The 17467-nt window shown below is 41.1% G+C and overlaps 1 protein-coding gene across 1 annotated transcript in view; it reads right to left on the reverse strand.

Moving 5' to 3' along the window:
- WASL (Wiskott-Aldrich syndrome-like) overlaps positions 1-17263 on the reverse strand; it is a 73821-nt gene extending 56558 nt beyond the window's left edge. The window contains exon 1 of the mRNA XM_006859337.1: positions 17147-17263. Coding sequence (XP_006859399.1) covers positions 17147-17263 — 117 coding nt within the window. The remainder of the gene's footprint in view (positions 1-17146) is intronic.
- Positions 17264-17467: the final 204 nt, after the last annotated feature.

The following is a 17467-nucleotide window of genomic DNA, read 5'->3' on the forward strand; positions in this document are numbered from 1 at the left end:
CATTCTTTTAAGCACCCTTAGGCGGCTCTGCAGGATAAGCACTGGACTGTGAAACACAACATCAGCAGTCTGAGCCCACCAGCTTCTCCACGGGAGAAAGACGAGGCTTTCTGCTCCAGCAAAGATTTACAGTCTTGGAAACCCTATACAAGTCAGTACCAACTCGACGGCACTTAACACCACCAATATAAAATTATGATTATTCAGAGCATATCTAATCCAATAAAGAGTTGAATAACTTTCGCCTCTCAAAATTTTCTTGTTCTTTCTCAAAAGCAAGAAAAAGATCAAAATCATTAGCTGCATCAGACACGGGCTCAAAAAAATAAGAATTTCTTTATTACATCTGCAGTAAACTAAGACTTCACACGAGTTAAAGAATTTTTAAGTCTATGTGTTTGTTAGGTGCCGAGGAGTCGGTAACTTGATGTACAACAGAACAAATCACTGTTGGATCCGGCATCATTCTCACAATCGTGGCCACGCTTGGGCCCTTGGTTGTAGCCACTGTGTCAATTCATGTCTTTCAAGATCTTTCTCTTTTCACTGACTCTCTAGCAGCATGAAGTCCTTCTCCAGGGACTGGGTCCCTCCTGATAACGGGTCCAAAAAAAGAAGTCTCACCATCCTCCCTTCTAAGGAGCATTCTGGCTATACTTCTTCCAAGACAGAGCTGTTTGCTTTTCTCAGGCCATAGTACATTCAATATTCTTCGCCAACACTATAATTCAAAGGCATCACTTCTTTGGTCTTCCAGCTTTCCACACACATTTTGTCTTGTTGCTATTAAGTGTCTTCGAGTCAGTTCTGACTCACAGTGACCCTGTATAGGGTTTCTGAAGAGCAGGTAGTGAGTTTGAACCATTGACCTTGTAGTTAGCAGTCCAATGCTTATCCCTACAGTGCCACACCAAGACCCCTAAGCCTCCATGCACATGAAGCATGTATTGATGAATGCTGCAACTAAAATGACATCATTCATCAATACAGGCTTGAAGTCCGCTTCACTTTCAGCAAGCAAGCATGTGTCATCTGCATATCGAAGGCGGATAATGAGTCTTCCTCCAATTTGGATGCCATGTTCTTCACATATAGTTCACCTTTTTGGTTATTTGATTAGCATACAGACTGAACAAATATGGTAAAAGTATGTAACTCTGATGTACACCTTTTGTGATTTTAAACCATACAGTATTCTGCTTCTGTTAGAATGACTGCCTCCTTGTTTTAAGTTTATAAATATGTATATTACTGATATTTGTTGTTATTGTTATTAAGTGCCATGGAGTCAGTTCTGACTCAAAGCAACCCTGTATAGGGTTGCCAAGGAAAGCCTGATGGATTTAAACCACCAGCAGCCATGAAATCAGCAGTCCAGTGCTTATCCAACAGTGCCACAGCAGGACTTCATATTGATATATGGTGGTGGCATGCCGTGGAGTCAATTCTGACTCACAGGGACCCTGCATAGGGTTTCCGAGACCGTAAATGTTTATGGGAACAGAAAGTCTCATCTTTCTCCTGCGGAACAGCTGGTAGTTTTGAACTGCTGACCTTGAGGTTAGCAGCCTGACTTGTAACTACTATGTTACCAAATGCTAGAGAGAAAATTGAAAAATGTTGTTTTTAATAATACTTTATAATATTTTAATATGAAAGTCAAATATAGTTTAATAAATCAGATACATGTTCCCTATTAAAAAATGTAAAGTACATTGTTACCACAAGAATATCAGAACTGTTGACAGGAAACTCATTATGTAGTGGGCATAATATTCAATCACAAGGAAGAATTAGAGTTAGTTAGAATATTCACTTAATAGACTAAAGACTTGCAGAAGGGCAAGATGAGAGGGAAGTGCATTTCCTGTCACTTACACTTTTCGGATGACTTCTTGCTATTATAGATAAACCTTGTAAGGTATATCACTGCCATGCTAACTTTCAATATGACAAGCTAAGGCAAGCTACACAAGCAAAAACAGCCAGACTAGAAAAAGGTTATGAAAATATTACTATAAATGATAAATTTTAACTGTATGCATAATAAAAAAAGTTTCCAAATTATTTTGTATTTAGTAATGGAGATAGAATGGTTACATGTGATAATAATGGATGGAGATAGAATAGTTTACATGTGATAATCAAAAGTTATTTAAAAGTTAGATAGGTTTCCCCACTTCATTCACAAACCCAGACTCTTATCTGAAAATTAATTATTAGATTGTTATACATATAAATATATACTGAAAGCTAATGATGCACACACACACATATATAGTCTTCGTGTGACACTGTAGTACAAGCACAGGACCACAAGGTTGTTAGTTGTGAGTCACAAGGTCACTGGTTCAAATTCACCAGCTGCTCTTTGGAAACCCCATACTAGGTCACTGGGTCAGAACTGACTAGATGGCACTTAACAACAAAATATCATACATATTGTAGTGTAGGATAAGCACTAGATTGCAGTCCACACCCACCAGGCACTCTCAGAAACCCTATGTAGGTTGCTGTGAGTCAGAACCAACTGAGCAGCTCACAACAACAACAAACATATAGTATTTAATTAGATGATTCCAATATTCGATGAAATATATAATCCCATCTAATCTTTCAATTTAACACACAGTGGCCCAGAACTGTATTAGACAACAAAGATCAATTAAGACAGGTATTCTTGCTCAGAGTTTAATAAAGACTTTCTAGTATACAGTCAATGCCTTCTACTTTCTCTCATGAACTTGGGTGCTGCTGACTTCTCTCCCAAAGTTTGTCCTCTCTGAGTAAACCTAATTTCCACGTTCAATGATCTCTTTCTTGGCTCCCTTGCATTTCTGTATGTAAGGACACTGTTATTCCTATCCTTCTTGGCTTAACACTTCAGAGCAAGAAGATTCTGGTACAACATAAAGCAATCAATACGTGATATAAATATTAAGTAAGTTAGTGGGTTGGGCTACCAACCATAAGGTCAGAAGTTCGAAGCTACTAGTTGCTCTTTGGGAGGAAGATGAGACTTTATACTCCCATAAAGATTTACAGCTTCGGAAATCCTACACAAGGTTGCTATGAGTCTGAACCAATTCCAAGGCACACAACCAGCACCAAGCTAAATTTGCATCTACGGAAATGATAACTAATATCAACCACCATTTTATGTGATAGTTTTACTTGTATGTGCAACCAATGTCAACCAGATCTGACTGAGACTGCAAGAGAGACCCAACAACAGAGGCCCTTGTGAACACACCTTCAAAGTACAACATACCACAAACTACTGAACTATGTCTGACCAAATGATAATATTTCCAATAGTCTCATATGCATGTGAAAGCTAGACAACAAATAAGGAAGCTCACAGAAGAAGTGATGTATTTAAGTTATGGTGTTGAAAGAGAATACTGAAAGCATCAGGGATTGCCAGAAGAACAAACTAATTATGTGTCGGAAGAACTAAAGTCAGAATGCACCTTGGACGCCAGGATGGTGAGACTTCATCTCTTAATATGTTGGACATATTATCGGGAGGGACCAGTCCTGTGAGAAGGTAGAGTGGAGGGTCAACGAAAAAGAGAAAGACCCCCCAGGGAGATAGACTGGCACAAAGGCAGCAACAGTGGGCTCCAGTGTAACAACAGTTTCGAGGATGGCACAGGACTGGGCAGTATTTTGGTCTGTTGTGCATGAGGTCACTATGAGTCAGAACCAACTAGACAGCACCTAACAATGTGAAGTGTTGAGTTCTTCAAGATGAAGGAAAATAATACTAGAGATTTTTGTGCATCTAAACAAAAGAATGAAAGACACTGGAAATTTGGTAACCAACTGTGTAAATCCATCTTCTTAAAAGATAACTGAATGTTTCACAAATGAAAACAACGTATCATAGAGTTCATGATGTATGTAAAATTAAAATGGCAACAATATAGCACAATGGCCTAAACAACTAAAGCATAGGCAGACCTTGGAGAGACATGGCAAATATAGTTCCAGACCACTGCAATACACTGAATACTGCAACAGAGCAAGTCACACAAATCCTTTTTGCTTCTCACTGCATATAAAACCTTGGTTGCTAACCAGATACAAGTTAGCAGCTCAAATCTACCAGTCGTTCTGCGATAGAAAGATGAGGCTTCCTACTCACATAAAAATCTCACACCTCAGAAACCGTACACAGGGTCACTTTGTGTCAAATCAATTTGAGGGCACACAACCATCACCATAATCTATGAAGTGTGCAGTGTTGTTGTTAAGTGCCATCAAGTCAGTTCCAAGACCCTGTACAAGGTTCCGAGGAGCTTGAACCCGCCAACACTGCAGTTCAAACTGACCTTGCAGTCCCACACATTAACCTGCAGCGTCATAAGACTCCAAGTGTGCAAGCAGTATTAAGAAAAAGTTTAAAACACTGAAAATTACCAAAACATGGCACAAAGATATGAAGCGAACACATGCTGTTGGAAAAATGATACCAACAGACTTACTCAGTGCAGGGTCACCACAAACTTTCAATTTATAAAAACCACAGTACTTGTGCGGTGTGATAAAGCGAAGCATAGTAAACCAAGATATACCTGAGCACAATGGAATGGGGCTGTTCATAAGTGTGGAGTGATACATAATAGCCCTTGAAAGTAAAGTTAAGGATGGATACTGAAAACTAAACAACTACAGAAGTAACAGTTACTAACAATAAGTGTGTGTGTGTGTGGGCGGGGGGGGGGGAGAGGTAAAAGAAACAAAAGGAGATTTAAAAAATTCTAAAGTAATCCAACAAAAGGTGGGGAAAAGGAACAAAGATCCTGTGAGTGAAACAGAAAACAAATTGCATGGTGGTAATTTAAAACCCAATTGAAACAATAATCTTCAATTCTCATACTTCAGACATATTGTCAGGAAGGATCAGTCCCTGAGGAAGGCTATCATGTTTGATGAGGTGGATGGTCAGAGAAAAAGAGGAAGACACCCAGGGAGATGGGCTGGCAAAGTGGCAGCATCAATGGGCTCAAGCATGGCTACAATTTTGAGATTGGCCCAGGATCAGGCAGTGTTTCGTTCTGTTGTGCATAGGGTGGCTATGAGTCAGTACTGACTTGATGGCACCTAACTACAACAACAAAGATCAATAATCACATTACATTTAAATGGTCTAAATATCGCAATTACAGGACAGAGGCTGTTAAATTAAAAGAGTAATACAACTATGTACTACTACAATTAAGTCACTTTAAAGACACACTATATCATACAAAATATGCAAAATCTATACTATGATAACCTCAGTCAAAAGAGAGCTGTAGTGGCTATAGTAATATCAGAAAAAGTAAAATATAGAACAGAATATCTCAGGGATAAAAAGTGCCAGCTCATAATGATGAAGGGTTAATTCATCAAGAGTCCATTAACAATTTAAAATATTTAATCATCTAATAATGGGTTTCAAAACATATGACACAAAAGCTGATAGAACTATAAGAAGAAAGACAAATCCTTAATTATAATAGAATTAAGGATTTGGTATCTTTTCTTGATAATCGATAGAGTAGGTTACACAGAAAACCAGTATGGATAAGGAAGACCTGAATAATACTCTTGATCAACAACCTAAATAAATAACATTTATACAACACTCAACCTAACACAACAGAAAACGCGTGAATTTCAAGTGAACACAGAACACCCGTTTAGACCATGTTCTGTGCTATGAAACACAGCTCAGTAAATATATAGGATTTAAGTCATACGTAGTATGCTCTTCAAGAACAATGCAAAAACAGAACAAAAAGATATAGTTGAAAATCCTTCCTTTACAACTGGAAGCTAAAGCGTAGATTTATTTAAAAATAATAGAGAAAAGGTCAAAGTAGATAAATAAATGCATACAAAAAGGATGAGAAAGAGTGTATCAAAACATTAACAAGAGTTTTCTACTGAGGAATTTTTATAATAAAATTTTATCACTATAAAGCTATAATAATGAAAATTCTTTGCAATGGCAAAGAAATAGAACTAGCTCAAAGATAAATAGCAAAACTACTCCCCAAAATATACAAAGAGCTCTTTCAAGTCAATAAAAAAGATCAATATGAAAAAGAGTCTGAAGACGAATAGACAATTCAGAGGAAAAGAAATATATATGGCCAGCAGACATGTGAAAAGGTCTTCTACCTTACTACAAACTACAAATCACAATGAGATTTCTTTCACCTGTGATAGTGTCAAAAGCAAAAGAGATATTTTAATAACTAGTATAACAAATGTTTCAGAGGACAACTCAGAAATACATGTTATTAGTAATGCTTGTGACCTGACTTCATTTTTTAGAATATACTTCACAGACATACAAGAAGGCTTCAGAAAGTTTATGGAAAACTGAAATTAAAACATAACTTTTCTATGAACTTTCTGAATCCCTCTTGTACCTGTAAAGGACACATGGAAATACATGTTTAAAACTTGGGAAATCATCTGGAATTCATATAGTCAATCATTTTCTTCTTTACAATGCTTCTAATATTTAGCCTTGAAATAGCAACTAGATTCTACCTACCATGAACTTGGACTCATTGGTAGTGGCTACTTGTAGGCTATCCTGAGGATTCAGAGACCATCTGTATTGGGTTTTTAAAAAAATAAATAAATAAATGCTGAGTGTGACTAACGGTATCCACCATGGGTCAAAGACCAAGTATTTATTTCCCATTTTAACCCTTTTTGTTCCAGATCCTACCACAATTCAGGTTCTTTAACTATGCCAACCAGGTCTCTTGGAATTAATGAGGAAGTATTTGTTGGTGTTGTTGTGTGCTGTGGAGTCGGTTCTGACTCATAGTGACCCTGTACAGGGTTTCCAAGGCTGTAAATCTTTACGGGAGCAGAAAGCCTCATCTTTCTCCGGCGGAACAGCTGGCAGTTTCAAACTGCTGACCTTGCAGGTAGCAGCCCGATTAGGAACCACTACGCTACCAGAGCTCCTTTAGTAAACTTTAAATCGTCATTCAATTATTCCTACTATAATACTGTCTATTTCTTCCATCTCTAAATCATTCCTATCTTTACACTTGATAAAGTAAATAATGTTGTAGCTCATTACTACCAAGAGAATAAAGCTTAGCCTTTACATCTGAAGTTCAAAGTCCTCCAAATCTGTCCTTAATTTATTCTTGAAACATGTCTTCTAATTCTATCCATGCTAGCCTATTCAACTTCAAACACTCCCTGCACATTTTTTTACTCTCTGCTTTTGCTCACACATTTCCCTATGAGTGAAACGAGCTGCTTCCCTGCTCCTGACAAATGGTACATACCTTGTGAGGTCCACAGTGATGTATTACATCCCACAGTAATACAGACCTCTTCTAGGAGTCCAGTATTACATCCCACAGTAATACAGACCTCTCCTAGGAGTTCAGTTTCAGCATATGTTGGCCTGTAGTCTGTGTCTTATAGATGCGTTCTGTCTTCCCCAACAACTCAGTAAAGACGTGAGGGGTTAGTACTCAATGTACTTACTTATCCCTCTCACAGGCTCGCTTCCTTACTCCTTCTTCCCTGTATTTTAAGATCCTGAAAGGGTGTTATACTCTCAGAAAGTTATCAAGGGTTAATCATGACGAGATTTCATTGATGAAATATTTGAATTTCTGACTAGCTTTATGCTTTGCATCCAAATCAATTATTTCCTTTACTAAAGTACATTTCCTTTACTAAAGTAAAGATCGTAGAAGAATTGATGCTTTTGAGTTGTGGTGTTGGGGGAGAATACTGAAAGTGCCATGGACTGCCAAAAGAACCAATGGATCTGTTTTGGAAGAAGTGTAGCCAGAGTGCTCCTTGGAGGCCAGGATGGCTAAGCTTCGTCTCTCCTACTTTGGACATATTGTCCGGAGGAAACAGTCGCTGGAGAAGGATGCCATGCTGGGTAAGGTGGAGGGTCAGAGAAAAAGAGGAAGACCCCTAACGAGATGGATTGGCCAGGTGGCATCATTGATGGACTCAAGTGTGGCAGCGGTAGTGAGGTTGGCCCAGGATCGGACATTGTTTCGTTCTGCTGTGCACGGGGTCGCTATGAGTCGGTTCCGACACGATGGCACCTGACAACAACAAAGTGCATTTTTTAAAGGCCCGTTTCTCTGATTACTTTTACGGCAACTAAAGCTAATTGTCATACAGGAGGGCCTCACCATTAATGACTTTATTTCAGAACCATGGCATGATAAATAAATAAACTTTTCTCTAAATACTTTTAGCTTCTCCAAATCTAAGATAAAAGTCTAAAGTGAAACTTGAAAAACAGCTCAAGTTACCTTGAGTTTGTTGTTAAGTGCTATTGGGTTGGTTCCGACTCATAGTGACCCTGTATAGGGTTTCCAAAGGAACACTGGTAGTGTAGTGGTTACAAGTCGGGCTGCAAACCTCAAGGTCAGTAGTTTGAAACTATCAGTTGTTTTGCAGGAGAAAGATGAGCCTTTCTGATCTCGTAATGATTTACAGCTGGTGTGGTGCTGTGGGTTAATGCGCCAGACTGCAAAGCCGTTTGAACTGCAAGGTCAGTGGTTCAAGTCCACCAGCTGCTCCTTGGAAACCTTATCCAGGGTCACTATGGGTAGGCACCGACTCAACGACACTTCACAACAACAAACCCTATGCAGGGTGGCTATGAGTTAGAATTAACTCCATGACATACCACCACCACCATCACGTGATATAGGGTTTCTAAGGAGTGGTTGGTTAGTGGGTTTGAACCACTGATCTTGTGGTTCAAACCAACCCTGAGGTCTAGTGCTTTTTCCTACAGTGCCACCCCAGACTTCTTAAGTTTATCTTGAGATACTCTAAGCACTGGACTGCTAAATGCAAGGCTGGGCAGTTCAAACTCACTCACTGTTCCTTGGAAACCCTATACAGAGTCACTATGAATTGGAACCAACTTGATGTCACTTAACAACAGTTAATAATGCATTGCTAACTACAAGGTCAGCAGATCGAATTCACCAGCCTCTTCCTGGAAGATGAAGCTTTCTGCTCACATAGAGATTTGCAACCTCAAAAACCCTACACAAGATGAGTTGCAATCGAATCAATGGCAGTGGGAGTGGGTTTCAAAATCTTTTTTTTTTTTTTTAAGTTTTTATTGTGAATTGAGTGAAAGATTACAGGGCAGATCATCAGTTTTACATTCAACAAATCATATGCTTTGTTTCATTACAATGGTTATAATCCCCTTCACGTACCATCAGTTAACAGTATTTCTCTCTATTCATTTTAGCTCTTTTTTTAAATATCATTTTTAACAGCATTTTCTACTCATATTCCTGGGTGTCTTTCTTACAGTCCTTTGTTTCCATCTGTATGGAATATTAAAAGTGCTCCTTTTACAGAGACAGATTTCTACAGTATATCTTTAAGTCAATTTAAAAGTACATTTTTTGGAAAATCGCTGAGGAAGAAGAATCCAACGTCCAATGAACAATTAAAGCAAACTAACAGTCATAGTAACTGAAATACAAGGTCACCATAAATCTTTCACTCGATACTATTTTAAAATATTTGTCCCACGATTTGTCTGGTCAACATTACTCTACTTTCAATTTGTTGCTGTTGTTAAGTGCCGTTGAATTGGTTCCGACTCACAGCGACCTGTATAGGGTTTCCAAGGAGCAGCTGGCTGGTGAGCTTGAGCAGCTAACCGCGCAGATCAAACTGACCTTGCAGTCCAGCACATCAGCCCACAGCGCCACCGCAGGACTCTACACACAGGAGATCCAAGTTCAGTTCCTGGCCAATGAAACTCATGCACAGCCACCAGCCGTCTGTCGGTCAAAGTTTGTGAGTTGTTATGATTTCAGCGAGTCAGAGAGGGCTCACGACCTGCTTCGGAATCAGCCAATACAAACCATACGGATCACAATGGTCTGAGCTACAACTGATGATGGGGATGGTACAGGACAAGCAGCATTTAGTTATGTGAGGATGAGGGTACAGTGAGCCAGATGGTGACTTGAAGGACTCTACCATTTCTTAGGACAGACACAGGAGTACTACACAAAGACAGGATATATCTTGTCACACTATTATCTGTGAACTGGCATCAAAAACGCTATGTATCTTCTAACTAGTATATGTTGTTGTTACGTGCCAGGGAGTCTAGTCACAGCAATCCTGTATAGGGTTTCCAGGGCTATACAACGTTCTGGGAGCACAAAGCATCATCTTTCTCCTGCAGAATGGCTGGTGGGCTTGAACCATTAACCTTATGGTTTGCAATTCAGTGCTTACCCTACAGAGCCACCACGCTCCCTAATAATACTTAAAAATGCTAGACTGCTCAGTCATACAGCAGTAATAATTATATTTACAGTAAACAATGTACATTCTATTTCTGTGAAAAATAAACTGTCACCTTGTTTTGCTCTAAGGATCTTCACAGCAAAAGAGGACTCTACTAACAAGGCAATGAGTTGAGTCCTGGGGTAGCACACAGGATAGGCACTCGACCTGTACAAAGTTTCCAAGACTGTAAATCTTTACAGGAGCAGAAAGCCTCATCTTTCTCCCATGGAACAGCTGGTAATTTCGAACTGCTGACCTTGAGGTTAGTAGACCCATTTGTAACCAGTACTTGGCAAGACTGCATGTACTCTACAGAAAATACGTTAAAATCACAACACCTGAAAAGCAACCCACCACAAAAGCAAGACCAGCTTCTCTCTCAACTGTTGTCCTATTAATAAAAAAGAGTCTACCAGCCAGTGACCAGAAAGACTTCTGGTGTGGTGCTATAGGGTCAGCATTGGACTATGAACCACAAGGTCGGCAGTTTAAAGCCACCAGTTGCTCCTTGGAAACTCCTTACTGGGTCGCTGTGAGTTGGAACGGACTCAACGGCACTTACCAACACAATCACAGTGACCAGAAGGACATCATCCTTGGTAAAGTACAGGGTCAGCAAAAATGAGGGAGATCCTTTAATAAGATGGACTGACGCAGTGGCTTCAACAACGGAGTAAACATAGCAACGAGTGTGAGGGTGGGGCGAGACTGGAGTGTGTTTCATTCTGTGTGCATAGTACCTAACAAAACAGTAACCAATATCAGGACCATCGGCTTTACGTTAAAGTACTAACACATTTATATAAGGGTAAGAAAAAATATTGCCACCAGTGTTCCAGTTCATATACGCATAGGTTTATTGCAAACCAAGTATGTTTAAGCATGCCTATGACAGGTGGATGACTACAGACAAGCTCTCTCGGCAATAAACTTAGGTTAGTCTTGGTAGGGTCCAATTAAACTGTGAATTTCAAGGAGATATGCTAGGCCAGTTAAATTCAAGGCAGAGCGGTTAGCTGAGAAAGTATGGCAACTTTTGGGGGGAATTTCCAAGGGATAATCTTAATAGATTTTCTCGAAGGACATGGGATGATCACAGGAGTTTCGTATGAAATTTTAGGTAAATGGAAAATTGCACTGATGAGAATAAGGTCAGGAAAGTTACACCAAGGACTATTTTCCCCATCACGACAATGCACCTTCCCTTCATTGTAGGCAGTAGGAGCTGTCCTATGAGAATACAGCCCTGATCTTGTCCCTTTAGATTTCTTTTTGTTCCCCAAACTCAAAAGATATTTAAAAGAAATACAATTTAAGTGCCTCGAGGATGTCCAAACTCCCATTCTGATGTGGTATAAATCAAAGAATGCTGAATATTCTGGAGAAGGGTAAAGAGCTGGAAACACCACCTTCAGAAGTGTACAGAACTAGAGGGAGGATATGCTGAGAAATAATTACTGTACAGTTAGACATTTTTGTTTAATAAAGGTTTCTATGATTTTGTGTGGCACTACAGGAGAAGTGCCAGACTGCTAGTGACAAGGTTGGCAGCTTAAATCCACCAGCCACTCCTCAAAAAGCCTCTGGCGGGGGCTGTGTGCTGTCACGTCAGTTCCGACTCACAGCGACACTGTATGTTTTTCAAGGCTGTAATTCTTTATGGGTGCAGAAAACCTCACCTTTTGCCCATGGAGCAGCTAGTGGGTGTGAACTGCTGTCCATGCGGTTAGCACTATGCCACCAGAGCTACTAGTCAGAAGCCCTATACAGAGTCACTATAAATCGGAACTAACTGGATAGCACTTAACACTTGGTTTTGTAGCAATAATTTTTTATTGATGCTCACGTGTATATGTAATTTTAAATGAGATGTCAACTTCTACAATTTATATTTTTAAAACCTGTGGCAAAACAACAGATTTACTGTCTCCATGAAGCCTTGCTCCTTTACGAACTGAAGTCCCACTAATATATAGGTATATTTCCATTTTGTGAGATATGTAGCTTTCTACATACTTTTTTTGTTGTTGGTTATGATGTCGTTAAAGGAGCTCTGGTAGCATAGTGGTTACAAATCAGGTTGCTAGCTTCACAGTCAGCAGTTCAAAACTACCAGCTGTTCCACAGGAGAAAGATGAGACTTTCTGCTCCCGTAAAGATCTGTAGCCTTGGAAACCCTGTACAGGATCGCTATGAGTCAGAACTAACTCCACGGCACATAACAACAACATGATGTTGTTAGTACCATAACCAAACCATAGACTGTAAATTTTCACAGGAGTAGAAAGCCACATCTTTCTCCCACAGAGCAGCAGCCACTAAGTGGGTGTGAATAGCTGACCTTATAGTTAGCAGTCCAGTGCTTATCCTACAGAGCCACTGGTTCCAACTCATAGTAATGTTATTATGTAACAACAGAACAAAACACTGCCTGGTCCTACGCCATCCTCACAATTCAAATAGTGTTCTACTGCTATTCTTAAAACTGGGCAATTTGTTAGAAGTAGATACTCAGGTCCTTCTTCCTAGTCTTAGTCTGGAAGCTTTGCTGAAAACTGTCCACCATGTGTGTGACCCTGAAGATATTTGAAATACTTATGGCATAGCTTCCAGCATCACAGCAACACACAAACCACCATAGTATGACAAGCTGCCAGAAGAGTAGTGGCTAAAATACTTCCCCCCTTTAATCCAATTCACTTTCGTCATGTCATATTTCTAAGTGAGGTTAAATCCTGCTGGGATCTTTCAAATTGTTCCTGAATTCCCACTGCCTTAATTCAGGCCCTCCTTATCTTTCCCATGAACCACTATAAAAGCCTATCTGATTTCCTTTGTCTCTAATCGTCACCCTCAACCCAATTTCTGTACTGCCTTCACCTTCCCCAACAAACTTGCTAAAAATCAGATCTGATCTTGCAGATTATAACCAATAGTGCAACACTTCCTCAATCATGCCTTCTCCTAATGAACCAAAAAAAAAAAACCCCAAGCCCATTGCTGTGGAGTTAATTCTAACTTTCAGGTTGTTACAAGTGTGAATCTCTCTTCTACAGATATGAAATACACATTAATATTTTGATTTAATTTACTTTAATTCACAAAATGTGGACCAGAGATTCAAGGTATACCTATTAACATTCAAGGTACTCCCAGCCAGGCTCATCCTTCACAACACAGTGGTCTTCAGCAGTGGTTCTGTAACTTGGAACATCAAAGCCACCTGCCAACCTTGCTAAAAACAGAGCTGTCCAAGTGCCACCTCAGACACAGCAAATCTGAACATCATTTAGTGATGGGGTCCAGCCATACGCATTTCTAATCATCTCTACAATGATCCCACTACAGACTTCCATTTACAAATCCCAGCAGACACCTTTCTTGCTCCAGAACAAACCACTTGGAGGATCCCTAACTTTCCAAGCTGTTTCATCCATCCCTTGTCAATCTGGAAAATATCAAGTCACCTTAAAGATTCAGGTTTCCCCATTTTAAATAGTGTTTCATTCTCATCTCTCATCACCAACTCTCCTTTGATGCCCTAAGCCTACCTCAACCTATATAAAAATGTTGTTCAAGAGGGAGGTTAGCAGAGGAAAGATGAAGCTAGCGGGAGACACAAGGAGGAATGCAATAGTTCAAGAGAACAGAGGTAAATACTGTTAACTGTTGGTACACAGAGGGGATTGCAACCATGTGTTGGCCCAGTTCCAGACAGTGCTTCATTCTGTTGTGCATAGGGTAGCTATGATTTGGTACTGACTCAATGGCACCTAACAACAACAACAATGAAGCAAAGTACATGATTTGTTGAATGTAATTGATGATCTGCTCTGTAAACCTTCATTCAATTCACAATATAATGGTTTTTTTTTGGGGGGGGGGTGTTGTTAAGTGTCCTGAGTCAGACTCACAGAACAGGGTTTCTGAGGAGCAGCCGATGAGAACTTGCAGTTCAAACTGACCTTGAGGTTCGTGCTTATCCTACAGCACCATACCAATACTCATATATAAAAATAGCTTCCTTCAATTACATAAGTAGTCCTGTTGGCATTGTAGGATAAGCAATGGACTGTTAACCCACCAGTCACTCCTTCGAAACGCTACACAGGGTCACTAAGACTTGGAACTGACTCGCTGGTACTTAATAAACAAAACAACAAACATTACATGCAGCTCTGCTAATCCACACAACCACCCAATAAAAGTATCCTTGATTTTGTAGAAGAGTTCATCAAACCTAGGACTGAGAAGATAAGAACCTTGTCCAATAATCTATGCATTTGAACTCAGGTCAGCTGACTACAAAGCCAAGGCGTTTTCCATTTTGACAGTATGCCTCTTATACATCACTCTTGAAGTATTGACTTAGTCATCAGTTTACACATTTGTTTCCCTTTTTAGACACAGTAAGTTCCTTACTGCTGATTCTGACCTCGATGTTTTGTTACTCAATACATGTTTATTGAAGAAATGAGAGATGGAATGAAGCTCCTCGAGAGCTGGGACCATACCAACTTCTGCTTAAACACTTCCAAAGAGCTCTACACAGCCTTCTTGCCTAACACAATGACCTGTAACTCAGACCAAATTTACTACTGAATTTACTATGGGACAATGAACTTCTGAATTGTTTCAAACTAACAAAAACAGGCTAAATAGCAAAGAAAAAACTAAGACTGTTACAGAAAATTAAAATATCATTCTTACTTTACTCTCTATTAACTGATGACTTCAATTATTAATGTTAATCTTTATAACAATTTCATCCCAAGAGAGGAGATAACTGTACCAGTGTGATTTTAAATGAAATTAGTTCAAAAGGTAAAGAGCCTTGGTTTACAATAGAAGACAAAAAGAAGCTGAGCATTGAATATTGACAGCCTGTTGAGCACCTGCTACCCAGTTAAGTGACAGACACTATAGTCATTCTATATCACAGCATTCTTGCAACCACTAACCACTCATGGTAGGCACAGAACTATTAAATCAGTATGCTTGTGTATAAATGTAATATCTGGCCTAATGTGGCTGGTATGTAAAACAGTACTTTTTTTTTTTTCTTGGTTACAGATTACATACCAATGAAATGAACCCGCAACACTGGAATTTTTTTCCCCCATTTGCAGGTAATATAAAATTCAAAGTGCTGGATATTTTCCTAAACTGAAAAATGCATGAATTCTTCTGTAAGAGGCTTACATTTGAACTACCTTGTTTTTTTGATGAAACAGAAAGATAACATGAATACTCCTTTAGTACTATATTTAGAAATAAATAACAAGTAAATGAAAAAACAACAACTTCTACAACATGATGTAGTGGAAAATACAACAGGCCCGGCCTGGGAGCCCTGGTTACACTATTAGATGGTTGTGTAGCCTAGGGCTCACTGGCGAACTCTTCTTGTTTCGTTTCTGATTTGTGAACAGTGTACGTGTTTGCGGAAGAGACTTGATTATCTTTAAATTGTTCCCCAAAATTCGAGTTTTAAGCACACCTCTTGTTTCATTCATCTTATAACTCAAACTCCATTCTCTAAAATCTAACTTCTGCAATATGAAAACACATCTGAAATTGAACACAATGAATGATTCAATCGCCAACTGGATGGCACGAGTTACAAAGGGTAGGTAGACTCCCACAAAGTTAACAATTAATCTAGTAACTTTCCAGAAACGTTCTAACCCTAACTTCTAAAACAAGCAGGTATAGTCTGCGTTGGCAGATCATACATTACTAAGGAAGATTATACAATGACACAGCTTTGTTGCAATGCCCGTGGAACATATTCTGCAGGTGTTAACCATGACCAACAGCACAGAGGGGAGCAAAGGACCCAGCCAGCGTTCCCACAAACACAACCACAGTTCACCCTAGCCACCGCAGTGGGATGCAGCCAGACAAGGCCTACACGGCGGTGCAGAACCTCCCCACCCCCCGCCAAGTGCCAGCAGCCAATGTAATGAATGCTTCCGTCAACAACACACATTCCCCTTCCCACAGCAGAGCTGCTGGCTCCAACCCGGCCATCTGGGGCTGGAATCGGCCTTAGAACCCTAATCTAAGAATCATTCTCAAGTCCCAACGGCCAAAAACTACTAGAGATTGCGGTTTCCCTGCGCATGGCTGCGGGGAGAGCAGCACTCCTTTCTTCCCAGTGGAAAAATAAAATAATATAAATCAGGGGGAGAAGAGCAGAAGCCAGGCCTGGGTGAGATTGCTAGAGAGATCAACCCAGTTTTTCTGCAAAGGAAAGCAGGAGCATTTCCTGCCCCCGTTCCTGGTCTCGACTTCATTCCCTCCGGAGATCCTCAAGGAAGGCTAAGACCCATCTGCTGATGCGCTTCATTCATATTTGGGCTCCGTTCCCCGACCTAGCCATTCCTGGAACCTTTGGCATTGTGAAGAAAGGCACGCCCCGATCAAAGAGTAGGAGGTGAAGCTAGGGCCAGAAAGGGGGCCCGGGTACTGCAAGCAAGCGGCTCCTGCGGCAAGAAATCCCCTTGTGGCCAGCGAGTAAAGTTTGCACCAACAGCATGAGCGCGGGTAGGGTCCCGGCCGGGAGGGCTCCCGCGCAGGCCTGCCGAGGGGACAGGAGACACTTGTCCGCTCCCCGGCCCGCACTGCCCGCACCGGGAAGCAGGAGGATTGGGCACGGCGCAGGCCAGCCGCCGGCAGGAGGCCTGGAGGGAGGCGGGACCCTCCCAGGGTCGCTGCCGCCACCTTTCCCACTCCCACTTCCCCCTTCCCGGCCCTCAACCCGAGCGATCACATCGGGGTGGCGGCGCGGGTCTCGGCCACTGACCACACATTTCTTGCCGAGGAAGGCGAAGAGGGACTCGTTCTCCTGCGGGGTGAGCAGCAGGGAGCCCACATTGGTGACCCTCCGCGGCGGCGGCGGCTGCTGCTGGCCGGAGCTCATGGTGTGGCCGGCCGGGCTGCGAGTCCAGGACCGTCTCCTCCGGCGAGTGGGCGAGCGTTCGTCCGCCTCTCGGTGACAGGGGCGGGAGGAGGGGAGTCAGAGGTGCAGCATCTCGCAGCTCCTCCGGCGCAGGGTGGAGGCCGAGGGAAGGAAGCGCCGGCCGAGGGCCGCCTTCGGGCCGCGCTAAGAAAGCAAAGCTCGGCA

Source organism: Chrysochloris asiatica, unplaced genomic scaffold (genome assembly GCF_000296735.1).
Source record: "Chrysochloris asiatica unplaced genomic scaffold, ChrAsi1.0 scaffold00032, whole genome shotgun sequence".
In the NCBI taxonomy this organism is placed as follows: domain Eukaryota; kingdom Metazoa; phylum Chordata; class Mammalia; order Afrosoricida; family Chrysochloridae; genus Chrysochloris; species Chrysochloris asiatica.